Source organism: Temnothorax curvispinosus, unplaced genomic scaffold (genome assembly GCF_003070985.1).
Source record: "Temnothorax curvispinosus isolate PA1 unplaced genomic scaffold, ASM307098v1 QBEX01012971.1, whole genome shotgun sequence".
NCBI classification, from domain to species: domain Eukaryota; kingdom Metazoa; phylum Arthropoda; class Insecta; order Hymenoptera; family Formicidae; genus Temnothorax; species Temnothorax curvispinosus.
Window position 1 is genome coordinate 48,304 of NW_020222751.1, and position 27,870 is coordinate 76,173.

General features: G+C 39.6%; 4 protein-coding genes across 6 annotated transcripts; 2 read left to right on the forward strand and 2 right to left on the reverse strand.

The window, feature by feature from the left end:
• Positions 1 to 1,170: 1,170 nt before the first annotated feature.
• LOC112462946 (40S ribosomal protein S21) lies at positions 1,171 to 2,425 on the reverse strand. Its single transcript, XM_025029040.1, has 4 exons — positions 2,328 to 2,425; positions 2,176 to 2,237; positions 1,507 to 1,642; positions 1,171 to 1,288 (listed from the first exon to the last, which is right to left on the reverse strand). The coding sequence occupies exons 2-4, from the start codon at positions 2,223 to 2,225 to the stop codon at positions 1,223 to 1,225; spliced, it is 252 nt and encodes an 83-aa protein (XP_024884808.1). The 5' UTR covers positions 2,226 to 2,237; positions 2,328 to 2,425; the 3' UTR covers positions 1,171 to 1,222.
• A 1,077-nt stretch (positions 2,426 to 3,502) lies between these two features.
• On the forward strand, positions 3,503 to 19,066 carry LOC112462945 (ankyrin repeat domain-containing protein 29). Its single transcript, XM_025029038.1, has 8 exons — positions 3,503 to 3,810; positions 8,137 to 8,247; positions 9,184 to 9,282; positions 16,340 to 16,438; positions 16,527 to 16,625; positions 16,908 to 17,105; positions 17,203 to 17,298; positions 17,496 to 19,066. Exons 1-8 carry the CDS (start codon positions 3,799 to 3,801, stop codon positions 17,691 to 17,693), a joined length of 912 nt encoding a protein of 303 aa, XP_024884806.1. The 5' UTR covers positions 3,503 to 3,798; the 3' UTR covers positions 17,694 to 19,066.
• A 1,684-nt stretch (positions 19,067 to 20,750) lies between these two features.
• Positions 20,751 to 27,869, forward strand: LOC112462955 (syntaxin-1A-like). The gene is made up of 9 exons (XM_025029051.1): positions 20,751 to 20,834; positions 21,103 to 21,198; positions 21,285 to 21,378; positions 21,490 to 21,564; positions 26,722 to 26,913; positions 27,125 to 27,198; positions 27,276 to 27,413; positions 27,512 to 27,622; positions 27,708 to 27,869. Exons 1-9 carry the CDS (start codon positions 20,802 to 20,804, stop codon positions 27,780 to 27,782), a joined length of 888 nt encoding a protein of 295 aa, XP_024884819.1. The 5' UTR covers positions 20,751 to 20,801; the 3' UTR covers positions 27,783 to 27,869.
• On the reverse strand, positions 21,191 to 26,151 carry LOC112462949 (condensin-2 complex subunit D3-like). 3 transcript variants are annotated; one of them, XR_003041731.1, is made up of 4 exons: positions 22,350 to 26,149; positions 21,917 to 22,065; positions 21,496 to 21,844; positions 21,191 to 21,359 (listed from the first exon to the last, which is right to left on the reverse strand). XR_003041731.1 is itself a non-coding variant. In XM_025029044.1 (2 exons), the coding sequence occupies exons 1-2, from the start codon at positions 25,862 to 25,864 to the stop codon at positions 21,603 to 21,605; spliced, it is 3,978 nt and encodes a 1,325-aa protein (XP_024884812.1). In that variant the 5' UTR covers positions 25,865 to 26,151; the 3' UTR covers positions 21,490 to 21,602. The 3 variants fall into 3 exon arrangements, 1 of the variants encoding a protein (XP_024884812.1); XR_003041730.1 differs by having other exon boundaries at positions 21,496 to 22,065; XM_025029044.1 differs by lacking the exon at positions 21,191 to 21,359 and having other exon boundaries at positions 21,490 to 22,065; positions 22,350 to 26,151.
• Position 27,870: the final 1 nt, after the last annotated feature.

Below are 27,870 nucleotides of genomic sequence, written 5' to 3' on the forward strand. Positions count from 1 at the left end.
CAGTTGTGTCTGCTGAATACGTAAGCATAAGAAAACTGATTGGTCTATTTCCTTATGCACATGCGTATGGACCAATCAATTTTCTTATGCTTCCGCGTTATACGTTATGCAGAAGTGTGTGCTCCCCGCTAATAAGGCTAGATGGATTTGGTGTCGTCAAAATCGTCAATTTATTCGATCTGGGTATCAGGAAAGCATGTTGGGCAAGGAGGTTACTTGGAGGTATTTTACCAAGCTCACCAACTCACTCGCGAAGTTACCGTCACGTCAATTCGGTATCGACTTCCAGTTGTCGATGACAGATGGCGCCAGGCGCGCCCGCGCGCTTCGAATACCTCCGTGAACCTCCTCGCTGTCGTGCGCTCCTGTTACTTGTGGAGGATTTTTCGGATATTTCCGACCACGTAAAACCCAATTCTCGCGCTAATCTTATCCGGATAAATTCTGCTAAACAACTTTTACGATTTTTCGAATATGTCTGTATGGATGCATAATCAAAATCCCGCTGTCGTTAATTATCATAATAGATTTAAAGTATTCTATTTGTTTAATTATTAATAAGTATATTTATTACATTCGTTGAGATAATTCGCGCGTAGGTAAGATTAGGTAACGAATTTCGCATGCTAAAGATATAAGATGATATCGAATAATCGAATGGATATCACTTGTAATGCATTTGTTCTCTTCGTAGAAGCAAGATATACATACCAAATTATTTCATTTTATTCATATTACTTTGTAAATAAATTGATGGTTACAAAATAAATAAGGCACGTATTGTTCAAGAAGATATCTCTCGAGTAGGTATCATATAGCCTTTCACATTGGTACACAAAAGGTATAGCATTAAAGCTGGTCTATCTTCAGTAATATTTATTTTCGGAAAAGTTAAGTATAAAAATAAAAGCTTGAAATTTAGTCTATGAAAATTTGTTAAATAATAATTACCTAATTAACGTTAACTTAGGTAATTAACATTAACATTGGTTTAACAATTGAACAAAAATAATTTTATTCCTTTCAGCAAATCTACTTTTTTAATACAAGCTCGTTGACAGGAATATCTTCTAAATTACTGTTGTTTATCTCAAGTAAAATGAACGCACGCAACACTACTTATGTAAAAATGGAATTGTCGCAGAGGTTCCAAAAAGAATAGTCATCAAATCTATTTTATCTTTTTTAATTTATTGAAAATAAACGTGTCGCATAACTTAGATTAAAAGTTCTTAGATAATAATCCATCGTTTTTCGTCAATCTCACGATGCAATCGTCGGATTCTCCCTGCGAACATAAAAGTAAAGCGACATTTCATCAGGTTTTGATGCCGATACTAATTTATATCAATATTGCAATACTGACAATATTATAATTCATTGCAGAATTATTATATCAATCAAATAACAGTATAAATCAAATAACAGTATAATAATTTTGTATTTAGGAAGATACCAACGAATAAGCTACATAAATCTATATGTATACAAGTAACTTAAATGTACCATTCGACGAATTGCTCCACAGATTGCGTACATCTTGTGGGTATCGGTCATGCGTCCCGTTTCTGGATCGACATCGGCCAGGCTCAGCTGTATAGACGCGTGATCCTTGGCGTGGATGATACGGTTACTCGCCGAGCTGCGACAGAGAAAAACCAGAAGTTTAAAGTGGATATTGGAGTCCATTCTTTTCAGCGATACGCTTCGCACGCGCATGTTCTTGCAATTTCCCTGTTATGTCCATTTCTATCGACGCAGGTTAATTTTGATCTTGGTTTAACTTACCTGTCATCTTTTCCTAGTTCTCTAGGAAGTTAAACCGAGATTAGAAGTTAATCTACATTGGTAGAAATGAGCATTAGTCTGAGTATATACATAGTTATGTTTCGCTTCAGATGTGGAGATCACGAGGATGGAACAGTCGAAGAAAAACAGAGACTCTTCGCCGGTGGATTCATATGGAGTACAGTCAAGTACAGTCACCTGACCTAACCTCACTTCTCTAAACGCTGCGTGTCTATCGCACACACACCGCGGTCGGTGTTCAAACCTTATCGAATAAAAAAAATCGCGCGCGAATTTTGGTAAAACGTCTCAATGCGAGATTCTCGTTCGCGTTCAGTGTAAAGTTTACGAGATATATCCGTGACGCCACGTGTGTTTGCGTCTCACCATTTTCGGGGGATGTACAAGTCGACCAGATTTCCCAAATCGTTCTCCATTTTTCTTCACAGCTGCAACAACACCGTAAAACAGAGGATTAGCGGTACTGTTCGAGCGAGCGTAATACGCGTTGATTATTTAGCAAGTAGTTCGTCGCTTACAATCGGCACGTTGATAGCTCGAGATGGCTGCGGAACGGAAAGAACGGAGGAGGCTGCGCCTGCGCCGTGGAAACCGTAGATTTGTTCCTCGTTAGCTGCACTACGTTGCACTTTCTGTACTTGAAAGGAGATAAACATAAAAAATGGGACATTGAAGAGAGAAAAAGATTCATAAAGTTAATTTTGCATGCGAAAATGTCGTTCGAGCTCACCACATGTAACTTATTAAATATCTACACCCGCACTTAAGTATTGCGACAAGAAGAACGTTCAAAGGCGGTTTTTTGACCAACTTAAACTCCGATTATAATTCAACACGGACTTATTTAAAGAAAATTTCTAGTCATGTAATTCGTTAATTGTTTCTAATCTTTATTTCCGTATGTCGAGCAAAAAAAAGATACAATAATTATGTTGACAAAAAATATAATATATAATTCTATCTGTTAACAAAATTGTAATAAAATTCTATCTATGTTAAAATACACGTAGATATTTCTTAAGGCAATCGCTAATCAAGCTAATTAGAGTTTAGTCAAAATTAATCATTTATAATTGCTGTTAAAAAAGTATCTTTCTTGGCTAATTTTGCATTTGTATTGATAAAATGTCACTTGCGAGCCGAATCTTCGGTAGAAATAACATACAAAATAACGTTCCAAATTGTTGATTTTGTGAATCATGATGATATAAACATTATAATAGGATCAGGATAGCACATTTTTACAAGTATTTATTTAATTGATTACTATGAAACTTTTTTACAAATATTTATTGCTATAAAATGTACATCGCAATTGCATTTGGAAAACAATTCATGAATTCCACAGCTCTGAGATAAAATATTATACATATAAACCTGTTTCGCAATTCTGAAAGTTATAAAATCAATTATCTAACCGCGTTTTGTTATAAATCCATAAGATTTGAAAATCGACACATATGTACATATATGCACATGTATTATTGGTCTAAAAATTTTTCGCCCAAAATTTCGACGCCGCGCATGCGCGAGGATGCGCGGAGCGCGGAGAGTACGGAGACCGTCCGATGTCCGATGCACTTCCCGTTCTGTCGCGGTCCCCCTTCCCGCCCACTCCCCCGATCCCACGCGTCACGTCGACGTCAGTTCGTCGACGCCGCGCGCTCCGTGCTCCGTGTATTCGCGATTACGCTCGTACTATGTCTACGCCGTCTACGGGCGATTCGTTGGCCGGCCGACGACGCCGGGCCGTCGCGCGCGTACGGGCGGAAGAACAAGAACACTCCGGCGAGAGCGGTGCTTCAAAGCGAGCCGCGTCAGAGGCTGGCGTTCAGTAGCGGGGCGCGCTTCGCGCTGGACGGACGGCGGTGGTGTGTGCCAACTCCTCGCTCGACGCGGCCAGGACGTGCGATGCGCTGCGGGACTCTCGGGAGAACCGATGAACCGAACCAGTGATTGATCGGCATATACGCACGACAGCGGTTCAACATGTCCATGAAGGTGAGTGTGACTAGTGTGAGGTGAGCGGAGAAGCACCGAGAGGATTCGGAATATTCGGATATCTCCCCTCCCCTCCCCCGCAGGGGATGTTTCATGTTTCTCTCCCCGGACATCTGGACGCTGTTCTTCTGTTCCTCGCGATGCGAAAAGGTTTGGAAGGATACTTGCGTCTGCATTTTTTGTCTGGTAGTATACGTTAGTTAGATAATTATGTAGTTAGAGGAGAAATTAACATGCCCTTCGCCACCCTCTCGTATATTGTATGAAATTAAGAGCAGCCTCTTTTCAGCTGGACCTGATTGATAGGACCCTCAGGTACGATCTGAGTTTGATTGTGAGACGTTCATCCCCTCGGCGATTTACGTGTGAAACGAACGATAATTTGTTGCTTAATTTGTTCCCGATTTTGGATTAGACTCGACAGCATTCGACGGTGGATGGAATTAAACCTTTGCGGTCCTACGTTGGATTCGGTACAATGCGTTGCAATAACAAACAAATCTTCAAATCGTGCATTTTTCATATTACGCATATAATTCTTCGAATTTGTAATCGGTAAATTATATTTTTAGGATCTCTACGAATTCCTTCAAGTAATAAAGATTCTTGAGACTTATTCATTATACGAGTGCCACCTCTAAATTAAATATATATGTATACATAATAGAGTAAATTCAATTACCATTACTTCAAAAAATAGTGTAAATAGGTTAATAATCGCCGTACTTAGAGTTTCAAGTAGAAAAAAAAAATTGGAAATGGCGCCCGTATAATGAATAAGTAATCCAGATTCTTTAATTCATTCGGACTAGCCGATTAGATGAACCTAAGGATGAAATACTTGATTTGCTCATCTGACTCGTTTCGCTCATCCAAAGAAAATAATTTGGACTGCAAAGAACTAACGTTACCGCACCGAGGCTTCCTCGCGTGGTTCATTTATTTGCGGATGCTCTATCGTTTATCGTTGCTGCGCTTTTATCTTCGATGAGTCGATTGTTTTCTCTTCCGGGAGAGAGAGAAAACATCGCTGTTATCGCGATCGGCCCTTGATACTTTTTATTCAATTGTTATCCTTCGCGTTGCGCGACATCGAGGGTGATGTGTGATTCATGGCATCGGGCGAGCGAAAAACTCGAGGTACAACGTCGAGTATTAAAAGCGCGACAAGAAACATACGTCTTATCTCTCGTTTTAGCGCGCGTTATTTCTGGTTCGCGACGATGAATGGGTGCACCTGCGCGCGAGCGCGATTAAAAACGAAAGTCGGAGTTTGTCACGGCCGAGGCGCCGCTCGATCGCGCCTGCCGACCCGGATATTTCCGTAGAAAACTGACCGCGAGGATATAACGGCCGATTATCCGATGTTTTCAGCAAGATCGAGACGGAATGAACGGCACGAGCGCGGCACTTTAATCCGCTGGCAATTGTTATCGCGTAATTGTCATAGTTGCAACGTATGTACTTGAGTTTACAGACCGCGGATAGACATTATCAACGCAATATTGTTCGTGACACGCGTTGCATAATATCGAGCGGTGTGTAGAGTCGGCTTTAAAGCCGGTCACATCGCCGGCGCGACGTCGGCGCTTAATAGCTTGTTCATCATAATTTCCCTATCTGCGTTACGTAAGATTTACATCAGACCTCTCGAATTAGGCTTGTTAACAACACGATAAATCCGCGACAATCGCTGGAATTTGAAAGATTTAACGCATTACAGACTCTTGCTATAATATACTTTTCGACATTTAAAATCTAACAAATTAACGATTTACACATGCACATAATTTTTATGTTACATTTAAGCGATAAGTATGCGCAGGAAAGGTTTCTATTTATAATTTAAGATTTTCATAGATTTGAAGAACATTTGAATATGTACAAAGTATAAATTCTATTCTGACATCTGACGCGAACTAAGATTATTTAAATTTAAAGCGACCTTTAAATTCAAGAAATACATTACAGATAATGCTTCGAGTCAGATTCTAAAATAAGTTTTGAAGATAATTACGACAACACTATTTAAAATTTCGTTATGAGAACATCATAACAAATTAAACACGAATATGTATGACAGGGGAAAAGTATCGCGTATGCCGTTGCCGAGAATCATGCCGTTGCCGGCGTATACGTTGTTTTGATATTTTAATTAAAGCTTTAATCGTCGGCCGCGTGCGCTAATTACGGTCGAGACTGCGGAGAAAAGTATAGCAGCTCCGCGAAGTGCCGCCGAGGACACGTGCTCGCGACGCAGAGACACGAAATTTTACGTGAAATTGTTAGGCGTAGAATACAGCACGTGTATACGTATCAATTTGAATCTCAAATCTAATTATGAATTTATAACGAAACGTGAGATAATTTATTTAATAACTTTCTTATTATGAATTTATGATAACATGTGAAATGTAACTTATTTAATATCTTATTTAATAGCAGTTGTGGAACAAGTTATTTCATTTATCTCAAAGTTGATGTGCTTTGAATGTAATTGCGATGTTTTATATATAAATTACACGTACGCACGATTAGAATAAATCGTCGATTCATTGAGTACTTGAAAAAGATTTGCTTGAATATGGAACGGCTGACAGTTTAATGTGTGCTGTGAAATTGTATCGTGCAATGTAAGAGGATGAAAAGATTTCGCGTAGATATGATAATAATCAATCTTGAATATTTTAGTATCATGATTAATTTAATCTTATAATTTTGAGGTTTCATAATTAAAAAATTATCTTCCAAGTTTTACAATTATATTTAATAATTAATTTTTAACATAAAAATTACAATGTAAAAAAAAATTATAAATTTACCGTTTCTTTTTCTTTATTAGACTTCGTACTTAACTCTGTTATATTTGCAAATGATTTATGACTTTATGACAAAGAATAATATTAGTTTCTACAAGACGTGCTTGTACCTTTCGCTGCCTGCTTCTTCGTTTGAAAAAATTATTCGTTTGAGAAAATTAATTGCGGCATTATAATTATGGAAAATGTATCATAATATCACGATTTCCGTGATACGAGACGATTTGTTTCTCGTGTTCCACATATCCGAAGGAATCTTGCCTCGCTGCTGAACGGTATCGCCGCAAAATCTCGTAATAAGGTTTTTCCGCGCCATTGAACGTACAATCCGACGCGTTCTGCAACTTTACGTTTGCGATCCGTGATGCGCATCGGTAAACTACGGGCTAACGGGTACAAAGCTACAAATATCGGGTCTACAAGCTCGTCTTCCCCGCCCGTCCGTGGAATTCCACGAAATATTTCGGAGCGCGAGTTCCGTTAAGACATAAATCCGCGGGAGCGACCCGCCACAGGCATTTACTCCTCGAGAAATCACGCGGGATATGTTTTCTCTCTCCGAGAACGTGTTTGCACCATTCGCGAGACGAATCACTCTATAAACACTCGAAAACGAAGGTCGACGTATTATTTCGATCGTCATTGCGGCGAAGGACCGCGAAGAGATACTCACGCTGGAAAAGCGTTTGCGCTGTGTTTGCGTTCACCGTTAGAAGTCGTAAACGCGGGGAATAAAGGATCCACGATTCTGAGAGATATCGATCTCAATGACAACCCACGAGCATATCTTTGAGATTATGAAGGCGCTAAAAATATTTTACGAGCCTTTAGACGGTTCCAACGATCTGACAAGCTCTCCTTCATATTTACCGTTTTTATATTCTATCACGTATCCAATGCACGGTTTATATATTCGGACCTCTGATGTAGGAATGTATTTTCATTATTTGGATGTGGAAAAGACTTGGATATGTACGATAATGTCCTTTTGTAAACTATGATTGAAAACAATTTGTTCCATGTTACTAAATTGACGATATTAATCTCGAAATTAATTGATGTTAACTGGATTGATAAAAACATAAAAAGTCATGCGATTAAAATTCTGTAGGAATTAAAGAAATTGAGATTATTCCAAATGGGATCGAATTTATAAAGTTTTCCTATAGTTTCGAAATTGAATCTTCTTGGCTTTTTATATTAATTAATTCAGAATTAATTTCAGATTTTTTTGCATTAACTATTAATATAACTCTGTCATTTATTAATATATATAACTTTTTTAATTAATTAATCTTATATATTTTCTAAATTCAAAGAAAGTTGATTTCTTTTCTCAATTTTATATTATTACAATGTTAATGGTTTCGATACAATCTCGAGGCATAAACTTTTAGACACTTTCTGCATTCGCGTTGCTCCGATTGCAACCGTCTTACGTAAACTAGAAAATGAGAATTTAATTAGCGTTTTATTAATCCGTCACCTTTGACTCTTACTTTTTCAGAAAGAATCGCCTTGGGACGTGGAGCTGCATTTGTCGGCGGCACGCGGGGACGCCAAACGTCTTCGTATTTTATTGGATTCCGGACGCGTCCACGTTGATTGCAAGGACAAGGTCAGTGCCGTGTAACACACCCTCAGTTTCGCGATACGATCACTTCTCATTGTCAGAAATGGAACGTCAATTTTCCAGAGCGAGAATGTGGAATTTGGAGTGAAAAGGAAGTTGGAAGATAATATTATATAGTATGTGTCTTCTTGCGAACGCGATCTAGTTGGGCCCAGTCGGTTTTATCAGCTCAAAATCAGTTCATCAGCTCAACACAATACGATCACCTGAGATTGCTGCCGGAAATCGATTACGCTGAGGAACTCTCGCGTTCCTGATTGCAATGGTCTCGTGATAGATCGGCGATATCGCGGCAAAAGCGCGATTTTCTCTCCTCGCTGTCGGCCGACTCATTATGCAAATGACAATGAGGAGCGAGCAGCGCGCGAGTAACGTTGCACACTCCTCTCGGCGTCTCGAAAGTGGTTTATTAGATCAGCGCGGACACTAATCGTGCCACTTTTTGGCCTGGAGACCGAACGCGGAACGTCGTATTTTTTGCGAGCTCATCCACGTGGAATTGTGTCAGTATCAGAGCCGAATCGAATCGCCATATGTCTGTTTAGTCATCGAGCGTTGATGGTACTTCCTGCCATTCGCGATTCTTTTCTGTCCATTCGAAACACCGAACACTATTTTGCAAAACTTTGCGTTGTAGTCGATTGTTTTACATACATACTGACATTAGGAAACATCTTTTTATGTGCAAATTGTTGCTTTTTGACGAGACATCGCGGATACATATATCGACATGAATGTATACGTGTGCTAATTGCTTTAGCGGACTTAGGACGCGAATCTTAATAGCTCGCGAGAAGATCGATTAGAAAATATACACCGGCATACATTCACCGGTATGCGTTCACCGGGCGGGAAAGTTTCGCGTCTATAATTGAATCGTCGGAGCGGAGTGCTTTGCTAACGGGGTCGGTTTTCTTTCAGGATGGCACGACACCTTTGATATTAGCCGCCGCCGGTGGCCACATCGACGCCGTGACTGAGCTGTTGCACCAAGGGGCGGACCCCAATGCCAAGAGGCTGGTATGTTCCGACCTTATGTCAAAGATTGAGCGATCTATGAATGAATGAGACCCGCCTTAATCGTATTAGTAGACGACACGTGCGCGCTCCCGTTCATTAAATACCCAAAAATTCATAGTACATCTATCAATTTTAGCGTATTACAGGACGATAAATAAGAGGGTAGCCTCTGGTCTTATTTATATTTATTGAAGAGAAATATTGCTTCTGCAAAAGATTATTATTAATTTTTCAAGTTGCTCGAAAGTTGAGTATAAACGAGAATATTATCAGACGATTTATCTGTGTTGTACAGTTTATCTTTTACTAACAACAAGATTGTGACAGATAGTCATTGAGATAAGTGATATTTTGAGAATTTTGTTACTTTGTGTACGCGAACTTATCTACGAAAATACCATCGAGTGCCGTCGAGTAATGTAGCGTGTAACTCAGAGTACTCTAATCGTCGCAAAGTATCGTTTATGATCATAATCACCGCCGTAAAACAGTTATATGTAATGACGTACGAATAGTACGACAATTTATATACTTATCGTTATTTTTTCCTATATATGTTGTGTTTTTACGTTTAATCTTTATAAAGAAGATAGAAGGATGTTTCATAACATGTCTTCAGAATCGTATTTCATTTATTTTCGTACAGACATTAACATTGATAATCGTGATAAAACCGGTATCGAATATCGCAGTCATGAGACCATCTGCAATTCAATCACCGCTGTAAAACGGTTCTCAAGTATTTAATTACGTTTGATTAAAGGATCGAACAGAGTATGCGAAATGTCATAATAATCACTTTGTAGTAATTGCTTCAAGGAGTTCTTCGACCGATGTCGAAATGGTTTTCTCGCAATAAAAATCACGTATCGTTTCCATGATTTTTAAAATATTTTATGTTAAATATTCTAATATAAATTTTTACAACATTGATATTTATTAATTTAGAATTTTATAACTAAATAAAATTCCTATTTGCGTTCTAAAAACTTAATTTGTGAAAAGTGCTATCCGTTTTAAGCCGTTTATATTTATAACTCAAACATTATGTTTTGTGACAGTTAAAAAAAGTAAGATTTTTAATTCAGCAAAGATTTCATAAAGAAATTCCGACTTGAGAACCTTGTTGAAGATCCTATCTTTAGATACCACTCGTTCCGAGTATCGTGGCATCAAAATAGAATTTTTGAAACTTCCTGGAGCATCGTCTTGTGACGCGTTGTATCACTTTTAAGCGCACGCGGGTCTCAGCGAGACATAAAAGCCCGTCACGCGGTGCACCAGGAAGCTGTCGAGTATCCGTTTTTTAAGTGCCTCAAGAGGATTTATCGTCAGACCCGCACGCTTCTTTTTTTCTCCCTCGGTGTCTCGGTGCCATCTAGAATTATGGCATTGTATGCAAATCTCGATGACAGGGTTGCCCGAGTTGGACGGACCGACGTTACTGCATATCTCGAAAAATGAAAGAACAAAAAAGTTTGAGGGAGAGCAAGTCTCTTTCACGACAAAAATCTGATTTAATTTTTAAGTCTTAATCTTTTAGTAATATTTTTAATTTGAGAGATTATTTCTCACATCACAGAAAGTCTGACCTACACGGAAAAAAAAAGTACTCAATGTACAGAGCATTTTCAGAAATCACGGATTTTGATTCTTTTAATCGTACTTTTTATATAATATAAAAATTGAAAATATTAAATATTGTTTTTTAAAGATACAGTGATTGACAAAATATGTTTCAAACGATATAATCACTATTAGAAACGCGCACGAGAGAGACAGAATATTACATGATGAGTAAATGTGCTCGGAAATAGGAATGTGTAACGTTCGAGTTGATCATACGGTCTGCGCTCTTACTACCGAGATGCGTAAACGATGACGACGTCGCCGTTCAGCCCAGAATTACGCAAACGTTCATTAAAAACCCGTTAAGCGCGTTCGTCGTCTTACGCAATCGGCGGATCGAGAATCCAAAGAACATTTTCATGGACTGGAAAACGCGATCCTCTTTAAATTAATACCCCGAGATCCCGAAACCGTTACTTAAAGAGGTAATTGTATCTCATTTCGATTTCCATATCAATTTATCGGTATACGCGTAGCAATCGGCTAATAAATTTCCCGCAACCGTAATTGGCGTAAAGCGATAATTTTAAGGAGGAGGGAGAGAGAAACTCTGTATATATTTTATCTCAAATCTAGAAAAACCGCAGCACCGTTGGAATTTCAATGTCGCATTGATTTTGAAACGGTGACCTGTTAACGACTTGCAGTTTAAATATCGCGATGAGGTGAGAAACGAATTGCAGGAAAACGTGAAAGACTGGTAAAATATTTCAAGGTTGCCCAGGCATACCGTGAGCTTGTGCCATAACATTCGTGCGTGCAAGTTCGCGTGATTCTAATGCCGCTTAATAGCGCGAGTGCCTGTGCAAGACACGCAACGTGGAAGTTCAGGAATTACCGCTGACACTGGGTGTCTACAATCTATCTAAACTGTTATCCATACTATCGCAAGTACCATCGCGATACGTAGGAAAATCGCGCGTGCGGCAGTAAGGTGCTCGTTTATAGAACATTAGAGAGGGCAGGAAATGGATAATATTTTTTCTTGCTGCAGGGAAGTGTGCTTTAAGAATTTTTCTATCTATAGATTTTATCGTTACGAGAAAGCGCTATCAATATTAAATCGTACTTTTTCTAAGAAACTGTTGACTTGAAGTTCTTTATAGAAAAGATCTATTGCTGGAAAGTAATATTTTATTGTTATGAAAAATATGTCTATAGATATATCGATTTTTATTTCTAATAAATTTCACACACATGAATTTTTATACATGATATCCCGTTGTGTAAAGTTCGCTTGCAATCTTTTGCGATTGATTGTATCTCGGTGGACAAGTATAATATTTGATCATTTTGTTAAGTGTAAGTCTTTCGAACTCATTAACAGATCTGTCATTTCTTCGTAAACCACAACTTTTATTACAATCATGACTTCCATAGCTTTCGAATGCGAGAGTAAGAGTTCGAAAGAAGGATTTCTCAGTTGAACGATGTCTGAAAATCTACCCGCGATTATCGATCGTCTAAAAATGGACAAGACGAGGGTGAACGACACCTGTCAGGTCATCCCGACTCAGCCTCCGATAAATTGTATGGATCTTGTGTGGGCTGTGACACTGTCGTCAATGAATGGAGACGTTAATTGCAGCGATCGTACAAAGCTTCGTACCAATCAAGGCTATTTGACCAATCAATCTCGCCAATCAATCTCGTATTTAATACACGGGGATATCGCGCGCCATTTATTGTTAATTATCATTCGGCCGTTTTTGCACCGGCTAGTTTAATTAAAATCGGCGCCGCGCGTTCGCCAAACGAAAATAACTGACCTTTTGTTGCCCTACTTGGGACCGATGTTCAATCGGCGGACTTTGCATCCGTAAGCTGTTATAAAGTATACGGTACCGCTGTGCACGCGCCGTGGTGGACTTCTCTCTGGGTTACGATCAGATTTTCAACTCGCATCTTTGATTCAAATCTACTTCTCTTTCGATCCGTACTAAGAATTGAGATATAAAGATATTGAACTTTTATATCGATAAATATTTCGCAATATTTCCATATGAAACGAAAACTCTACAGATCTTAAGGAGGTAAAAAAAAAGATAAAGGAGTTTGCATAAAGCTTATTTCTTCGCGGAGTTATTTTATCAAAGATTGGATAGTTTTATACACATTTGTGAATTATTGTGAATTAATTGTGAATAAAATATTTGTCATTTGTAACAATTGTAGATTTTTTTTGTCTAGCAAGCGAATTTTTCTGAAAAATGTCTATATTCAATTTCTAGATCTGCTTGGATGCAGTTGTCGTCTGATAACTTGATAGCTTCTGACGAATACGGGTCGGGCATTTGATCTCGGGCTGAACGGATTTCTGCGCGCGTTTCCTCACGCATGATCGCCGAAGCGAAAGGAACGCGTCTCGTCCGGATCGGCGGCGATGCGGACCACACGTGACAGGTTGATCGTCGCGTTATATAGAATTTCTGCGGTTCGGTAATGGATAGGGTATGTTACGTCCCCGCTTCGCTCGCCACGCATCGCGGCGCGGCGTAACTCCACGGCGTGTGCACCGCGCGGCCCGTTTCCCGGCAGGGAGATACTCCGCAAGTTGTAAAAAAAAAAAAAAAAAAACAGCAGAATAAGGTTCGCCAAACGGGAATAAGGTTGCAAACGGGACGCGCGACAGAGCGGAGCTGCAAAAAGAAGAAAAAAAATTCGCCAAACGGGACGCGCGGAAGAGCGGAGCTGTAAAAAGAAGAAAAAAAAGTGGCGCGAAAGCGGAAGCGTAAAGTTTCCGGTCTTTCCCGTATAGTCTCTTTCCCCCGGAAGTAATATCGAAGGATTAATCTGAGATACGATCGGCCTCGCGCCAGGGTGTGGAACAGCAGGATACATAACGGGTAAAGCTACGAGTTCGCCGCTCCCTCGACCGAGCTTTTACGGCAGTGAAAGTGCATTTTACTCGCGTCAGGTCCAGTGGATTGCTCTTTAAATGGCGCGCCTAAGGCTCGTATGCGAAAGAGAGCCTCGAAATAAATCACGCAATTAAGAAGTCGGTATACCTGTGGACATTAAATAAGAAATTAAATTTGTAATAAAATATTGTAGCAATAAAAAAATTAAAACTGGTTTAGTTTTTTAATAATAAAATAATAAATATATCTGTAGAAATTAAAAAAGAAAATAAAAACTGGTTTAATTTTTTAATAAAAAATTAAAAATAGTTGCCTGTTGCGCGTAGCTTGTATTATTCCTCTTTCGAGAGGTTTGGATAACGTTAAACAGGACTTGTAGATCTCATTACAATTCCTCAGGCATGCTATTCTCGAAAGGACTTGCAAAGAGAGCTCTTTGAGAGAGATACTTTATGTGCCGCGCGACGAAGAATTTTAATTTGTATGTTTTCGCGATATTATTGTGAACGTACTTTAAATTCTATAATCTTAAGATCTTATTTGCGTTGTACCCGTCAAAAAGAGTGTTTTAATTTTCTTTCTTAAATCTCTTCCAGGAAGTGTGTCGAACGTCGCTGCATTTAGTTCAAAGATCACCGTGCGAACTTGACAATTTACCAACGTTTCGTTCTAACCGACCTCTCACTCCCAATTTGCCTTTTACGACTCCTTCCCGCCGCCCGTAGGATACGATCGAAATCGCCCGACAGTCCAGGAGGATTTATCTTCCCTCGTGAAAGCGTAACGCTGGGTTTCTAATTGCCTCGTCGTAGCTTCGAGGCCCGTATTTCGCAGCTAAATAGTTTAGCCAGGAATTGCGATTGACGAAAGTTTCGAAAATTTACGCGATCCGAGCACGACACGTGCTTCGAGTGGCAGATAGTCACGCTTCAATGCGAGACATTATCTTTATCGGGTGAAGGACAAGTATATTGTATTGTAAAACGGTACTACGGTCGCTTCGCAGAAATCGATAGTTTATTGCGGCTGCCAAGTTTTAGCACTCTAACGATGAGTTTATTAATAATCGCAATGATGTTCTAAGGAACACCGACAAGATAATCTTTTACAGCTACATTGGATTGAATAACCGATCGATAGTGTAAAAAATAAAGTCATATAGCTTCTACTTCTACGTATACATAAAAATTAATTAGTGGCAAATTAATGTTTTCAGTTTGTTTAATATTATACCTTCGATAGGACGATATTTGTATTGATTGTAAATAGGAAATAAAAGGGAAAAAGGAAAATGAAAGAAAAAATAAGGAAATAAATAGAAAAATTTCTAAATCGCACACTTCGCGATAACTTCTGATTTCATCAGAAGATATTCGAGTTGACATTTGCTCGAAATATCAAGGCCGCTTTGCGACCGGTTCTCGTCGCTAAAGTTTACCGTTAAGCATGACATATCGTAGCTTCCCCTTTCGTGTTATACGGACGGATAAACATATACAGGTGCAAGCAATGGAAGAAAGTTGGGCGTAAGAGAGCCGTAAAGAGAAGCTTGTATCCGAATGCCCATCGTGCTCCGAAGGAAATCGACGTTTCTCCTTCACATTGGCCAATAAAATGCTATTCGATATTGTTATTAATGACGGCGGTCGACGCAATTGCCGACTACACGTCCACATGTTACGTCGATTTACCGTCGATATAAATTATGGGTGGGTCACGGGACTCACGGGAGAGTACGTGACATTTGCATATCGCTAAGTGGCAACCGACGTCACGTCGAATTCTCTGTGCGATTCAATGCACGCGCCAAAGCATCGCGATGCATCTTTCATAATGAAATTACGGCGCATATTATTACATTCGGTATGCCCCTTTCATAAATATTTTTCGACACGAAATAACTCGCTTCATCTTTCGTATCCCCGCTTATTAGAACTTTACAACAGGAAGAACTATTGATCTTTTTCTATTTCTAATTCCATTTTTAATTTCACGCATCTTCAATTTTATCAGAGTTTGTTATTTAAACAATGTAGACATTATCTAATATTTAAATTAGTTATGTAGAAAGATGTAAGAAGCTGGGTTTTATCCCCTATCGGAGATAAAACTGTACATCATCGATTCTCTTCTTCTCTCGTCTCGCCGTGCTTATCTCTGCGTTCTGTATAGAAACTGTTACATTCTGTCGCGAAGAATTTCCGACCTCGCGATATTCCTGATCTTCTTAGATCGTGCAAATGTGCAGAATGATCTGTTTACCTTGAGCGTTTCGATTTTCAAGGGAAAGAAAAACAATATTCAAGACATTTATTTCCTTGAGAAAATAAAATAATTAATTGGAAAAAGAAATTGTCGCAGAAAAAGTTCTTTCCGTCCGTTTTACGCGAACAATGAACTTTGCAAAACCGTGTAAATTCATACGATTCAATTTCTTGAAGATAATTTATTCGAAAAAATATTTAAGATGCTCGAGATAAATGGATCCAAATGTATATTATTGCGGCAGTCGTCCAAGACGACGTGATCGTCTACACGTAACGTTTGCGTTTGTCTTGCGTTCGCAGACCGGGACAACAGCTTTATTCTTCGCCGCCCAAGGCGGATACATGGACATCGCGGGTCTGCTTTTGGAACACGGCGCGATCGTGGATTCGTGCAGCATAGTAAGTAGATGGGACGGAAGAGCTTTTAGCGCGACGGTGTAATATGATCTCGCTGCTTTAACGCTAACATGTCCCACGTTGATTTCAGGACGGCGGCACGCCGCTCTTCGTAGCGTGTCAGTACGGTCATCTGGATGTCGTGGAGGGCTTAATAGAGAGAGGCGCCAGTCCGAACGCCCATATGAAGGTAAGAAAACGCGCTCAAATTGTGCCTATTACCCAATTACAATTCTTAGTATATTCGACTGAAGGCGTTTGAATATTTAGCTCTACGAGTAACATCGAAATTTCTTAGTTCAGTTATTTCATTAAATATAAATCGAATTTAATCGGCATTAAATTTATGAAGATTAAGTACGATTCAATACGGCTCAATCGGACACGTTACTTTATGTATGATATGCATTTGGAATGGCAGCGCGACATTAGTATGCGAGAGAAAGTTAAGAAACCATTATGGCTTGTTTAGGACGGTGCCACGGCGTTGTTTATCGCCGCTCAGAACGGCCACCTCCGTATTCTGGAAGTCCTCCTGGAGCACGGGGCGAAGACGGATGCGGTGAGAACGGACGGTGCCACGCCGCTCTGGATTGCGTCGCAAATGGGACACGACCACGTCGTCAGGAGGCTGTTGAGAGCCGGCGCGAAGGTCGACGCCACGAGACACGTGAGTCCCGCGTAGATCGCGTGTCGTATAATCGCCGAAAATGAGCTCTTGCTATTGTGCACGTGGATTGTGCATCGCGAACAATTTCCTTTCACAGGACGGCGCAACCCCGCTTTTCAAAGCAGCGCACAAGGGTCACACCGCAGTCATCGGCGAGCTTCTCAAGTACCGTCCTTCGCTCGGCGTGCTCCCGGTAAGCGAGAATTGGAGGAAAAAATTGACGAGGCAATTCTGCGAAGTAGTCTTGTCTATCGATGGGAGTTTTGACCTACCTAAAAATTCGTGTATAATTTTAAACTAATATTAATTATATAACTTTATATATATAATTCTACACATATATAATTTCTGTCATGCGCAAATAACTATTAGGTTTCTTTACGGTTTCAGAACGGCGAAAGTGCATTACATGCGGCAGCCTTGACGGGACACATGACGGTTGCGAGGCAGCTCGTGGGAGCGGGGGCTGATCCTTTGCTCGTAAATCAGGAAGGCATCACGCCGCTTCAGCTGGCCGTCCGACACTCGCAGACGCAGGTCGCCAATTACCTGAGGGATAAAGTGAGAGTGCGAACCGCATCCTGTTAGCGATACTTCCTCTATCCTAATACTACCATATCGAGAATCTCGAAATATTGTTCGATGCGTATACAAATAGAGTGTCATGAAAAAGGGTAGTCTGGTCTTAAAATCGATAAGAATTTTATTACTGATAAAAGAATGTTATAGTAATGTTTAAATGTGAAAAGTTATTTTATTATTTTATTATATATATTAAAGAATGTTATATAAATATTAAGAATGCGAAGCATAATATATATCTTTTTTATTACTGATAAACTTCTTATCGTCGCTGGAAATAAAATTAGGCTATTCTTTTTCGTGCGCCGTTTTATATTGCATGTGATATCAATGATCACACTAAGCACGCAAAAGATGTGACAATGAAAAGAAATTTAATTTCATGTAGTAATATTAGCGGATACGCTAACGAGCGTAAATAAAAGTCGATTATATTAATAGAGACTGTGAGCAGGAATCCGTCTTTATAAAAGTGATTAGGTCTGTTTGTTTATGTCGTTCTTCTCTCCAAAGCCAGTTTGATTTTAAGTACAGAAAGTAAAATAAAAAGTGCGATTAAAACAGACAGACCTATTGTTATGTAGTGTACATAATTATGATACCATTCCGTTCCGTTGTAAATTTTGATAAAAATATTTTAATACAGTTTTCTATTGCCAGACGTATAAAGTGACGTCAGAATGTTGTGTTCGTCGAAAAATAATGTATCTACTTCTTTCTGTTGTATTGCACTGTATAATGCATAGATTTTATAAATTTCACCTATTAACAGTAGTCCAATGTCTCATGCAATTGCATGCAATGAAAATTCAACGTATGTCAGCAGTCTGTCTCCAGAATAAGTGTACTGACTATAATTATCGGAGAAGCATTATCAGTTGATTTATTGAAATTGACGAGTTTATAAGACTGACTGATTTGCCTTGAGATATATATTTTCTTATTATGCAGGTATAAAATGCAGATCTTTTATCTATTTCTTATGTAAGGGATGTGTGAGACGATAAAGTTGTACTTGTCACATTTGTTTAGAACACATTTTATTATAAAATAGCATCGATGCACACCAGGCAATTGAAAAATTACAACGCATGAAATATCGCATATCGCATTACATTTCGGTTATCGAAAAATAAACTTCTAAATGAAATTAGAGTACACAGTGATACTTAAACATTTTACTTCAATATAATATTTAAATATTTTGAAATAATTTCAGCTTTGTAGAAAAGTAATAAGTACTCCTGTCTTCCTAACAAACAGCACACGGTTCATTAGGTGTAGTTATCGTTATTGTTAACGAAAAAGTGCAAAAAATCAATAAAGTGCTCTATAAAGAAAACAGATGTCTAATAATATATAATGTTATATACTGAATACTCCATTACGAAACAACTTTGATTATTATCCCTTCATGAAATATATTATGTGCGCATATAATTTTATACAACTATTGCTGAATTGTTTGTACTTCTTTCTAACTATATTTATCATTAATTTTCTTTTGCTATATAAGTAACTATCTATACATGTAATAATGAATAATTAGCCAAGTTTGCTTCGCACATTATCACAGAATAGTTCGGGACACCACAAATTGAAGCATATTAAAACTACATATCGTTTAAATGAAGAATACATAAAATACGAAATTTAAAATACGAACTTTTTACTAACTATATGATGATACTGTAATAGAACTATCGCAATAAATTACGTTCACATATTTTTATCAATAAAATTCTTACTAATAAATAATTAAAATATTGTTTCGTTATAATAATAAAAGCAATCTATTATTGACTTAGCAAAAACAATTTAACGAGACTTTTGAACTTGTGTTATGTCATTATTTAAAACAAATATTTTTTCTGTTTTATACTTTTTATAATAAATATAGAAAGTTTCTAGATAATTCAAATGTCTTATTAAATGTCAAAGTAACTATAAAATAATTTTACATTTGTACTTTCATTTCAAAGCACTCGTTGATTCATAAAAAAACTTATAAATATATATTTTTATAAAGAAAAAATAATAGGCAGTTCTTCATCGCTAGAAGCTAATTTAAACTTAAAAATAAAGTCAATGTCAAAGATTTGTTTTTCTATCAAATTCTGTTTTAAACACAAATATCGATTTGAATATAAAAAAAAAAAAAGAAAACATTTCTAGACGGAAAAAATTAATGGTGACCAGTGTCATTTAAGGCTCCTGGATGGTCAGCCGAGAACTCTGCGTTGACGGTGGCGCCGCCACTCTCTCCTCTCACTCTCTCCAATGGAGAATTCTGTCTTGTGACATGTTGACAACCTATTTTGTCGTCCTTGCTATTTCTTTATTACTCGCTCTGTGCTTGTGCTCTAACGTTTAACGTATTCGTGAAAATCGTAAAATTGACCGAAAAGTAAGATTTGCATGCGGAAGTAACGTTTTCACCTCCTTTCGATAGTCGTTAAACGGCTGTTTTTCCCGTATGTTTAGGCTTTGTTTTATGGCTGTTTGTTTATTGTCGAGGGAAAAGGGTAGTTTTCGGTCAATTTCGGAAGTGTTCTGAAACGATCTATAGTGATGTTTTATTGAAATGTCTCTTTATTTGAAAATGGTACGGACGACAAAATTGGGTGTTTTCCTCGCCTCAATAGTGAAAATTCAATATGGCCGCGGTGACCATCCAGGAGCCTTAATAAAAATTCCTTTTGAGACTAATAATTATTTCGTCTTTAGTATTATTTGACAAACAAAAACAAAACGTTTAACATCAACGTAATATTATATCGCTCTCTTACGGAATTAATAAATTAAAGAAACGTATAATCGCGCGTCGGCCTTCTGGCGCACAGTTGCCAAGTGCTCATTTCCTATTTCATTTCAGATGCAAAGTATCTTCTACCTATGTGCACTTTAGAAGCACGTCACGCGTTTCAGTCGAAGAAACACTCGTGGTGGAGTGTTTCTCCGTCGACGACGATATATCGACTACGATGTACGAAGCCGCAGAACGAATTTTACCTGATATTCATAGTGCACTGATAAGAAAGATAACGAAGCATACCGTATTTATTCCACTCACAGAATTATCAGTTCCATGCCGATTCTAAAGGAATACTCGTCATGATTCGCGATCGTATGCCCGATTTGCGTGCCGTTAGTATTCGTATTTTTTCTATAGTTATTAGAATTGTGTTGAAAAGGAAAAGACCTTGAGCCTCGGCTGTTGAATATACCGACTGTCTCGAACAGTGCCTTCGCATATGATTCATATGTGCAAATAAAAGTTTCGCTTCAGAATTAATTCGGAGTTTGTCACTCACTTGTATTCTCGCTTGCGATTAATAAATGCTCAGATGCAAATAAACTGTACGAACAGCCGTATAACATCGCCATATAATGACCATATTACTAACTTCTCCAGAGCCGAAGTAACAGCAGTACCTTTGGCAGAGGTTTCTTGCAGGACGTACACCTTCAAATAGCTCAAAATAAAAAGCTCAAGGAGCTGCTCGACGAAGTACGTATAAACGCTATCCAGTTCAAAACTGTGTACCTTGCACTCTTTCATAATCGTAATAATTGAGACACACCGTGTTGATGTAGGCCGAGGAAATACGCGCTCTGATCCATCTTATAGTCGAAAACGTTTCTATCGTGAAGAACTTGCATAACAATATCCTGTCGCATACAAATAAGGGTAAGTGGCAGTATCCAACGTGTATACGAATTTCATTTAATATATATATTATATAATAGATTTCGATAATTGTTTATATATATATATAGATATATATATATCTATTTATAGACTTACAAAAAGAATTGGAGACTCGCACGTGCACGATCTCGCAGACGGCTTTTCGCGTGCAGCGAAAGTTACGAGGTAGGTAGATTTGTACGTAGATTTCGTGAACGACTCATCTAATGTTCGAAACTGAGATCGAAATTATCATAGCTCACGCTGTCCCTTAGAATTTTACGTCGAGACATATCCGACGATATTTCTTGGTCGCTCAAGGGCCTTTTCACGCGTATTCTTTGAGCGGGAGACTCGTTGGAATAGGAATCTAGATTTTGCGTCAATATAGGCGTGCTGGTACCGAAGCTCGGCTCTGGAGGTGGCGTTTGTATCAGCAACGATCTTTCCGGATGCACCGACGAACCTTTAATTAACGCGTCGTAAGTTGATGCGATTTGCGAGCGATTACCGGAATCTACTGATTCATTGCTCTTACAGCACGATATCGTTGAGCGTGAAATACGGTGAAGTAGAACTCGGGGTGTCGTTTGCTTACATATTTCCGCCAGCTCCTTATTTACATTAGGTGACAAACTGCTGCTTTTACCGTCATCGTTCTCTGAATTAATTTTGTCTTTCAGTCTCCTGAAACATTACATTAATACATATAGAAATCTGTACTGACAAAATAATTTGCGTTGTAATAACACATACATGTTTTCAAGTCTTTAAATACCATATCAAATATTCATGTTATTTCGCAGAAGACAAGAAAAGAAGTATTTCACATAAAATGGTATAAGTCGAAGATAATTTTTATCTTTCGCGCAAAAAAGAATATAAAAAAATATCACAATGCACAAGAATTTTATAACGAGAGATTTTGTACCAGAATAAAGTAATCTACAGTCACTTGTAGACATACATACCGTTGGTAACGATCCATTTCTTTTTCCAATTCAGGATATTCGTTTAATAAGTTTATCAGATGTTCTTTTTCGTATTCCGAGTAAATCTTGAATAGCAGACCATCTACGTCGTCCTCCAAGGGAGACTTCAGTGCAGCCAGCTTTTTCTTAAGCGTAATTAACGTAGGTAATAAATTATCTAAATTATGTTTCTTCATTGCCGCTATAATGACGTTCGTGGCGTTGTTGTTAGGCGTACACGAGGGACTCGAGGTCGTGTCATCAAGCTCCGACGTATCACCCCTGTGTTTCTCAACGAGGGACGACGGTTGCATACGATTATTGTTAATTATGAACACCGCGTCCTTCAAGACGCACGCACCCTCCTCGGTCGTGACGTCGATAGAATTCTCGTCGGATATCTCGCGAAGTACGTACTTGGTCAGTTTCACAAGCAGTTCAGACTTCGCGGACACGTCCAAATGTTCGAGCATAAATTCGTAAATGACATTACGTTTGTCCCGATTCGCTCTCCCGGGCAGCGTTAGAAGCTTCCTCTCCTGATCGCGCATCCCGTGTCCGCAGAACGCGCTCCGGGAGCGGCAGTTGTTGTAATGATATATGCTCTCCAGAAACTGTTGGGAGATCAAAGTCTTGTTCTTCATCAAGAGTCTCTCTTCCACTAGGAAGGTCGTCAGTTCGCGTATCATCCTGTCCGTGTCCGACAGCATCGTCAATATGTGAAAGAAAAATGGTCCCTTCATCTTTATAAAATCCTCCAGCAACAGCTGAATGAATATCACCACTATAGCTTCCCTCACGGCTGGATTCGGGTCCTTCATGCTGATGCACAAATCCGGCAGGTACGGCTCCACCAGAGCGGTGAATCTCACGCAGATGTCGGCCAGCGCTTTCGCGGCGTTTATCTTGACGGCGGTCTTCGTCAGCGAGTTCGGATTCGTTTCCTGGCGCATCAGGTTACCGAGTATCGGCGTGACTTCCTTCGCCACTTCGCGATCCCTCAGCGCTTGCTGACAAAGCAGAACCACCGCGGACGCCTGTAGATCTTTTATTTCCTTCACCGTGTCCGGCAGTGATTCCCACTGCAACAGTAATCTTCCGAGAATTTGCAAAGTCGACGACGAAATCTTGTTGGTGCACAAGAGCGACGAGTGGCCCAGGGTAAATATAGCTCTCATCTTCACCGTGTCTTGCGTACAGCTCTCGCTCTCTTCCAGCAAGTCCTGTACCTTCGCCTCCGACAACTTCATCAGCTCCACCATGTTCGATTCTATCAAATGGCTGCTTTTAACGGCGTCCAAGTATCGTAATATGCTACTCAGGATGTCCAGGCAAATGCTGATCAAGTTGAAATTGATCTCGAAGTGGCAAATACATTTGTAAAGATGCTGATAGAGGTCCTCGAGGCAATCGCGATCCAAAACCGACCAGGCGTACCTTAAAACGTGTAGAACCAAACTCGCGTGGAAATCGTTCTTCCGGATGACTTCCTTGTAATCCACGATATATCTATCTATACTCGGAATCTTCATATTCTCGGCTAGAGCGGCCAGCAGTATCCACGCGCCTATAGTGTTGTCCGTACCGACGTGCGACTGCAAATTCGATATCACAGACTTGGTAATGTCGCCGTTCTTCACCCATAAGCTGCAAGCTTTCGACAAATGTTTCCTCATTCTCAGGTTACTCAATCTATCCAGGATCCTCCACGGCAGGCTATTCGCAGCGTCTGGAATGTACATAGTAGCGCTCGTTATTCTATTTATCAATACGTTTCCCAGGCACTCCAGCACTTTTTCTTGAACTTTGGCTTCGATGTCGTATATCTGCGGTACAACAGCCTGTATCCATTCGTCGAGAAGACCCGAATCGTGAGGGAACTGCTGCAGGATCTCCGACAGGACGTGCACGGCAAACTGGCGCACGGTCAAAGTGGGATCCCTGCAACGATCGCTTATCACGTGCGTCATTTTGCTTATAAGTGACGGGAACATGATGGACAGGTTTCTCGAGATCTTCAAAGCGCTCCGTCGTACCAGCGCGCGCTCGTCGTTGACTCTGTCCAGCAACATTGCGATTAAAGCGGTTGATCCCGGCAACGGATCAACGTCCTCCAATAACGCTCCTTTCAGCTCGTCAAGCATGGGAAAGGTTTTATGCGAGGCTGAAGCTTCGAACATGCTTTTAAGAATGGTCTTGTCGGCGTCGTCGTTGCAATCAGAAAACGAGGCAAGCGTGGCCATAGCTTTCCCCCTCACCAAGGAAGACCGATCCGTACAACGGGACAATACAATCGCTATCAAAATCTTTCTCATCCTCAGCTTGATCTCCTTGTCTAAATCGTTGTTCGACAAAGACGATTCCGTTAAAAGCTTTCCTACAATCTCCTGCGCGAATAATCTGCAAGATATCTTACCGCTGCGCGAGAATAATATTATGTCCTCGAAAACACTTACGACAACGTCTTTGTTACATATATTCAACAGTTTTATCACGACGGCCGCTTGCCTCTGACGTCCCTCCAATCTTTCCGGACACTTCACCATTAATTGGTGTATCAAAGTAACGATTCCCTGCACGGTCTCCCGCTGGTGAATCTTCAATAAATTTTTCAGAAAATATATAGCCGCCTCGTGCACAATGGTTATAGATTTCGGTTGGGCGTTTACGTGATGGAACAACAGATCGGGCAGCATGTACTGCGCTATTAACATTATCGTCAGGGCGACAGTTCCGTGACTGCTGCTGCACAGCTCCTGCAGAGCTGCAAACGCGTTACGGGACAGAGACGCTATTCCGTAATTGTTGTGTGACCTGATGTACATCTCCAGCCTCGTGATATCCAGCAGCATGCGTATCGTGACGTCCAGGGAGTCGGTGTGCTCTTTAAAACGAAACGACTTCGACATGGCAATTAGATCAGAAATAATTCTATCGAGTCCTCGCGCGAGCTTCGACCTCTCGGAATGCAACGTCCGGCCGCGACGGTCCGACGACGGCTCGTCGTCGTCGACGCTGGAATTTATCATATCTACTTCCTTACCGCTTCTGACCGGGGGGAACAAACTCTGCGACATCTTCAGCGTCTCGATCGCTCGCTGGTACAAGTTCGGATGGTAAACCCTGAACGCGTTGCTGCCCGGTATCGTGAGGAGCATGAGGTAAAGGCTCGTGGCCTCCAGGCACGCCTGTCTGGAATCCTCGTCGGTCTCGGCGTGCTGGCCAGCCTTCATTATGTAACCCAGCATGGCAAGCAGCCTGCGCACGTTGATGTTGAGAATCATCAGGGCCTGCCACGAGAACTCGGACGTCTCGTGCTCGTTCGCGGCGAGCCATTCCTTCAGGACGACCCGAGACTCGCGCAGCAGCAGCCTCGCGCCGTCGCTCTCCAGGTACTCGAGCGACTCGTCGGGCGGCTCGTCGTAAACGACGAACTCGGCGTCCCAGATCGACTTGATCCAGCCCTCGTCGAGGGTGTCGAGCTTAAAACTGTGAAACACGCGCAGCGATTCCATGACTGCGGTCGTCGTGACGATTGGCGACGATTTCAAAACGCGGCACCCGCTATCATTCCTCGCCCTCGCGAGCGCGGCACCCGCGCGACGTAAACATAACCTTAACTTATCGTCACGATAGCGTGCCACGGGATAGAGGTGCGGCGGGGTTTCAGGTTATCATCCTCTGCACGAGTATCGATAATGATTTTACGGTCCTTCTACAGTGCGAGCTGTCGGCGTGTGTCCTCGCGGAGAATTTATCGTGAAACATTTCGTTTATCGTGACGGGAAGCGCGAGACGAACAACAGCGTCCATGTATAAGCGGGAAACTGAGTGACCATTTGACCAATCGTCTGTATAAACTGTTTTAAATGTCGCATACATGACATACTTACACACACATCCTCGGTCCTCGCGCACACGCACACCAATAATACTCAATTGCATACATATATATATGCACTTATCAATTTTGCATATTTGAACAAGTGAAACGACATATCTTGCAACACGCATGTATGCATAAATATATTAATTTTAATTAACAAAGTTCTAAAATAATTATATATGATATAGATTGCGTGTACTATTAATATCAAAATATGCAATAAATTGTAATATTGATACATATGCATATAATTAGGTAACTGCTATATGATAAAAATTACATAATTGCAACTACAATAAGAAATTGCTTAATGCAAGAAATTTAAATTTTTTTAGAATGTTAATTTATATATGAAAAATCTCAATCGTGAGACAACTCATTTAGATTTATGTATTTATCCATGCGATATTCGATTTTAGATTCGTATGTTAATGCGTTTGCTCTCTTTTCTTTTCATTTATTAATTCCTATTTACATCCTTTGCAGATATTGGAAAAGGTATTACTATCGTTGACGATGTGACCGCAATGCAAGATGAATCTGTATACACGAGAATTAGAATGTTACAATATACGACTACGCTGCAATTGTTTTCCGAGATCATGGAAGATTACAATGCCTCGTTACTAAAATATCACGATAAATGCCTGTTGCTCTTGCAACAGCAACGTACACTACGTGCGTACTTACAAAAAAATTATATATTCGCAAAATATATATATATATCTCGTATATCCTTATAACACTTTTACAGCATTTTTATATTTATAAATCTTTAATCCTTATTTTACTATAATCATTAAAATTTAAATTGTAATATACCAATTTAAATATTCTTTATAATAATTTATGTACGCATTACTCAATAATTAAACCATTTGTTGAATAGTAAGGCGGCAGCTTACAAGTGTTGAATTGGACCATATGCTTGACGCTCAAGAAACTAGCTTATTTGTCGATAACGTAAATATGAATTTGCCATTACAACAGCACGTGTCACAATCTTTTTATCGTCAAATAATCTAATTGATTGTGCGCAGATCTTAGAGGACAGCAAGATAGCGCGGCAACAATTATCAGATATAGAAAGTAGACACAACGATGTCCTAAAATTGGAGAAATCTATCACAGAGGTCAGAGATATATTTGCGGAAATGGCATTCCTGATCGAGGAACAGGCAAGTATAAACATCGTAGTTAATATTATGGCTTACGAATTGTGTAACATTGCTAAAAGTACAACTTAGGAAAGATGACATTTAGAATCTTTCTATAGGGAGAACAAATTAATAACATTGAATATTTTGCTAATAAAACTACGGATAATATCGACGGTGGACGCGTTCACCTCAGCAAGTCAGAACAGAGGAGCCATAGATATAAAAAGGTATATTATATATATATATTTATTTAATTGCTTGTTTACTTATTTTTGAGCGGGCGATATTATAACGATTACATTACTTTTACAGCGGAAAATCAAGATTTACATTATCATAAGTGTGATAGTAATAATTTTTCTTTTATTTATCATTGCGTCACTTTAAAAACTATACAAACCATCTTATGAATGTAGTTTAGCTCAATGTTTTAATATTAGTGTCAACTATGAATAAAAATTTTATGCATATATGA

Excerpts from the sequence above, each read along its gene's own strand:
- LOC112462955 (XM_025029051.1), top strand. The coding sequence starts at position 20,802 with ATGATTCGCGATCGTATGCCCGATTTGCGTGCC. Across the intron at positions 21,199-21,284 it reads TCAAGGAGCTGCTCGACGAA|GCCGAGGAAATACGCGCTCT; the intron begins GTACGTATAAAC and ends GTGTTGATGTAG. Across the intron at positions 21,379-21,489 it reads CCTGTCGCATACAAATAAGG|ACTTACAAAAAGAATTGGAG; the intron begins GTAAGTGGCAGT and ends ATCTATTTATAG.
- LOC112462945 (XM_025029038.1), top strand. Across the intron at positions 9,283-16,339 it reads ACCCCAATGCCAAGAGGCTG|ACCGGGACAACAGCTTTATT; the intron begins GTATGTTCCGAC and ends TTGCGTTCGCAG. Across the intron at positions 17,299-17,495 it reads CTTCGCTCGGCGTGCTCCCG|AACGGCGAAAGTGCATTACA; the intron begins GTAAGCGAGAAT and ends TTACGGTTTCAG.
- LOC112462946 (XM_025029040.1), bottom strand. The coding sequence starts at position 2,225 with ATGGAGAACGATTTGGGAAATCTGGTCGACTTGTACATCCCCCGAAAA. Across the intron at positions 1,643-2,175 it reads TTGTACATCCCCCGAAAATG|CTCGGCGAGTAACCGTATCA; the intron begins GTGAGACGCAAA and ends TCTCTGTCGCAG. Across the intron at positions 1,289-1,506 it reads GTGGAGCAATTCGTCGAATG|GGAGAATCCGACGATTGCAT; the intron begins GTACATTTAAGT and ends TTATGTTCGCAG.
- LOC112462949 (XM_025029044.1), bottom strand. The coding sequence starts at position 25,864 with ATGGAATCGCTGCGCGTGTTTCACAGTTTTAAGCTCGACACCCTCGAC. Across the intron at positions 22,066-22,349 it reads GAAATGGATCGTTACCAACG|GAGACTGAAAGACAAAATTA; the intron begins GTATGTATGTCT and ends GTAATGTTTCAG.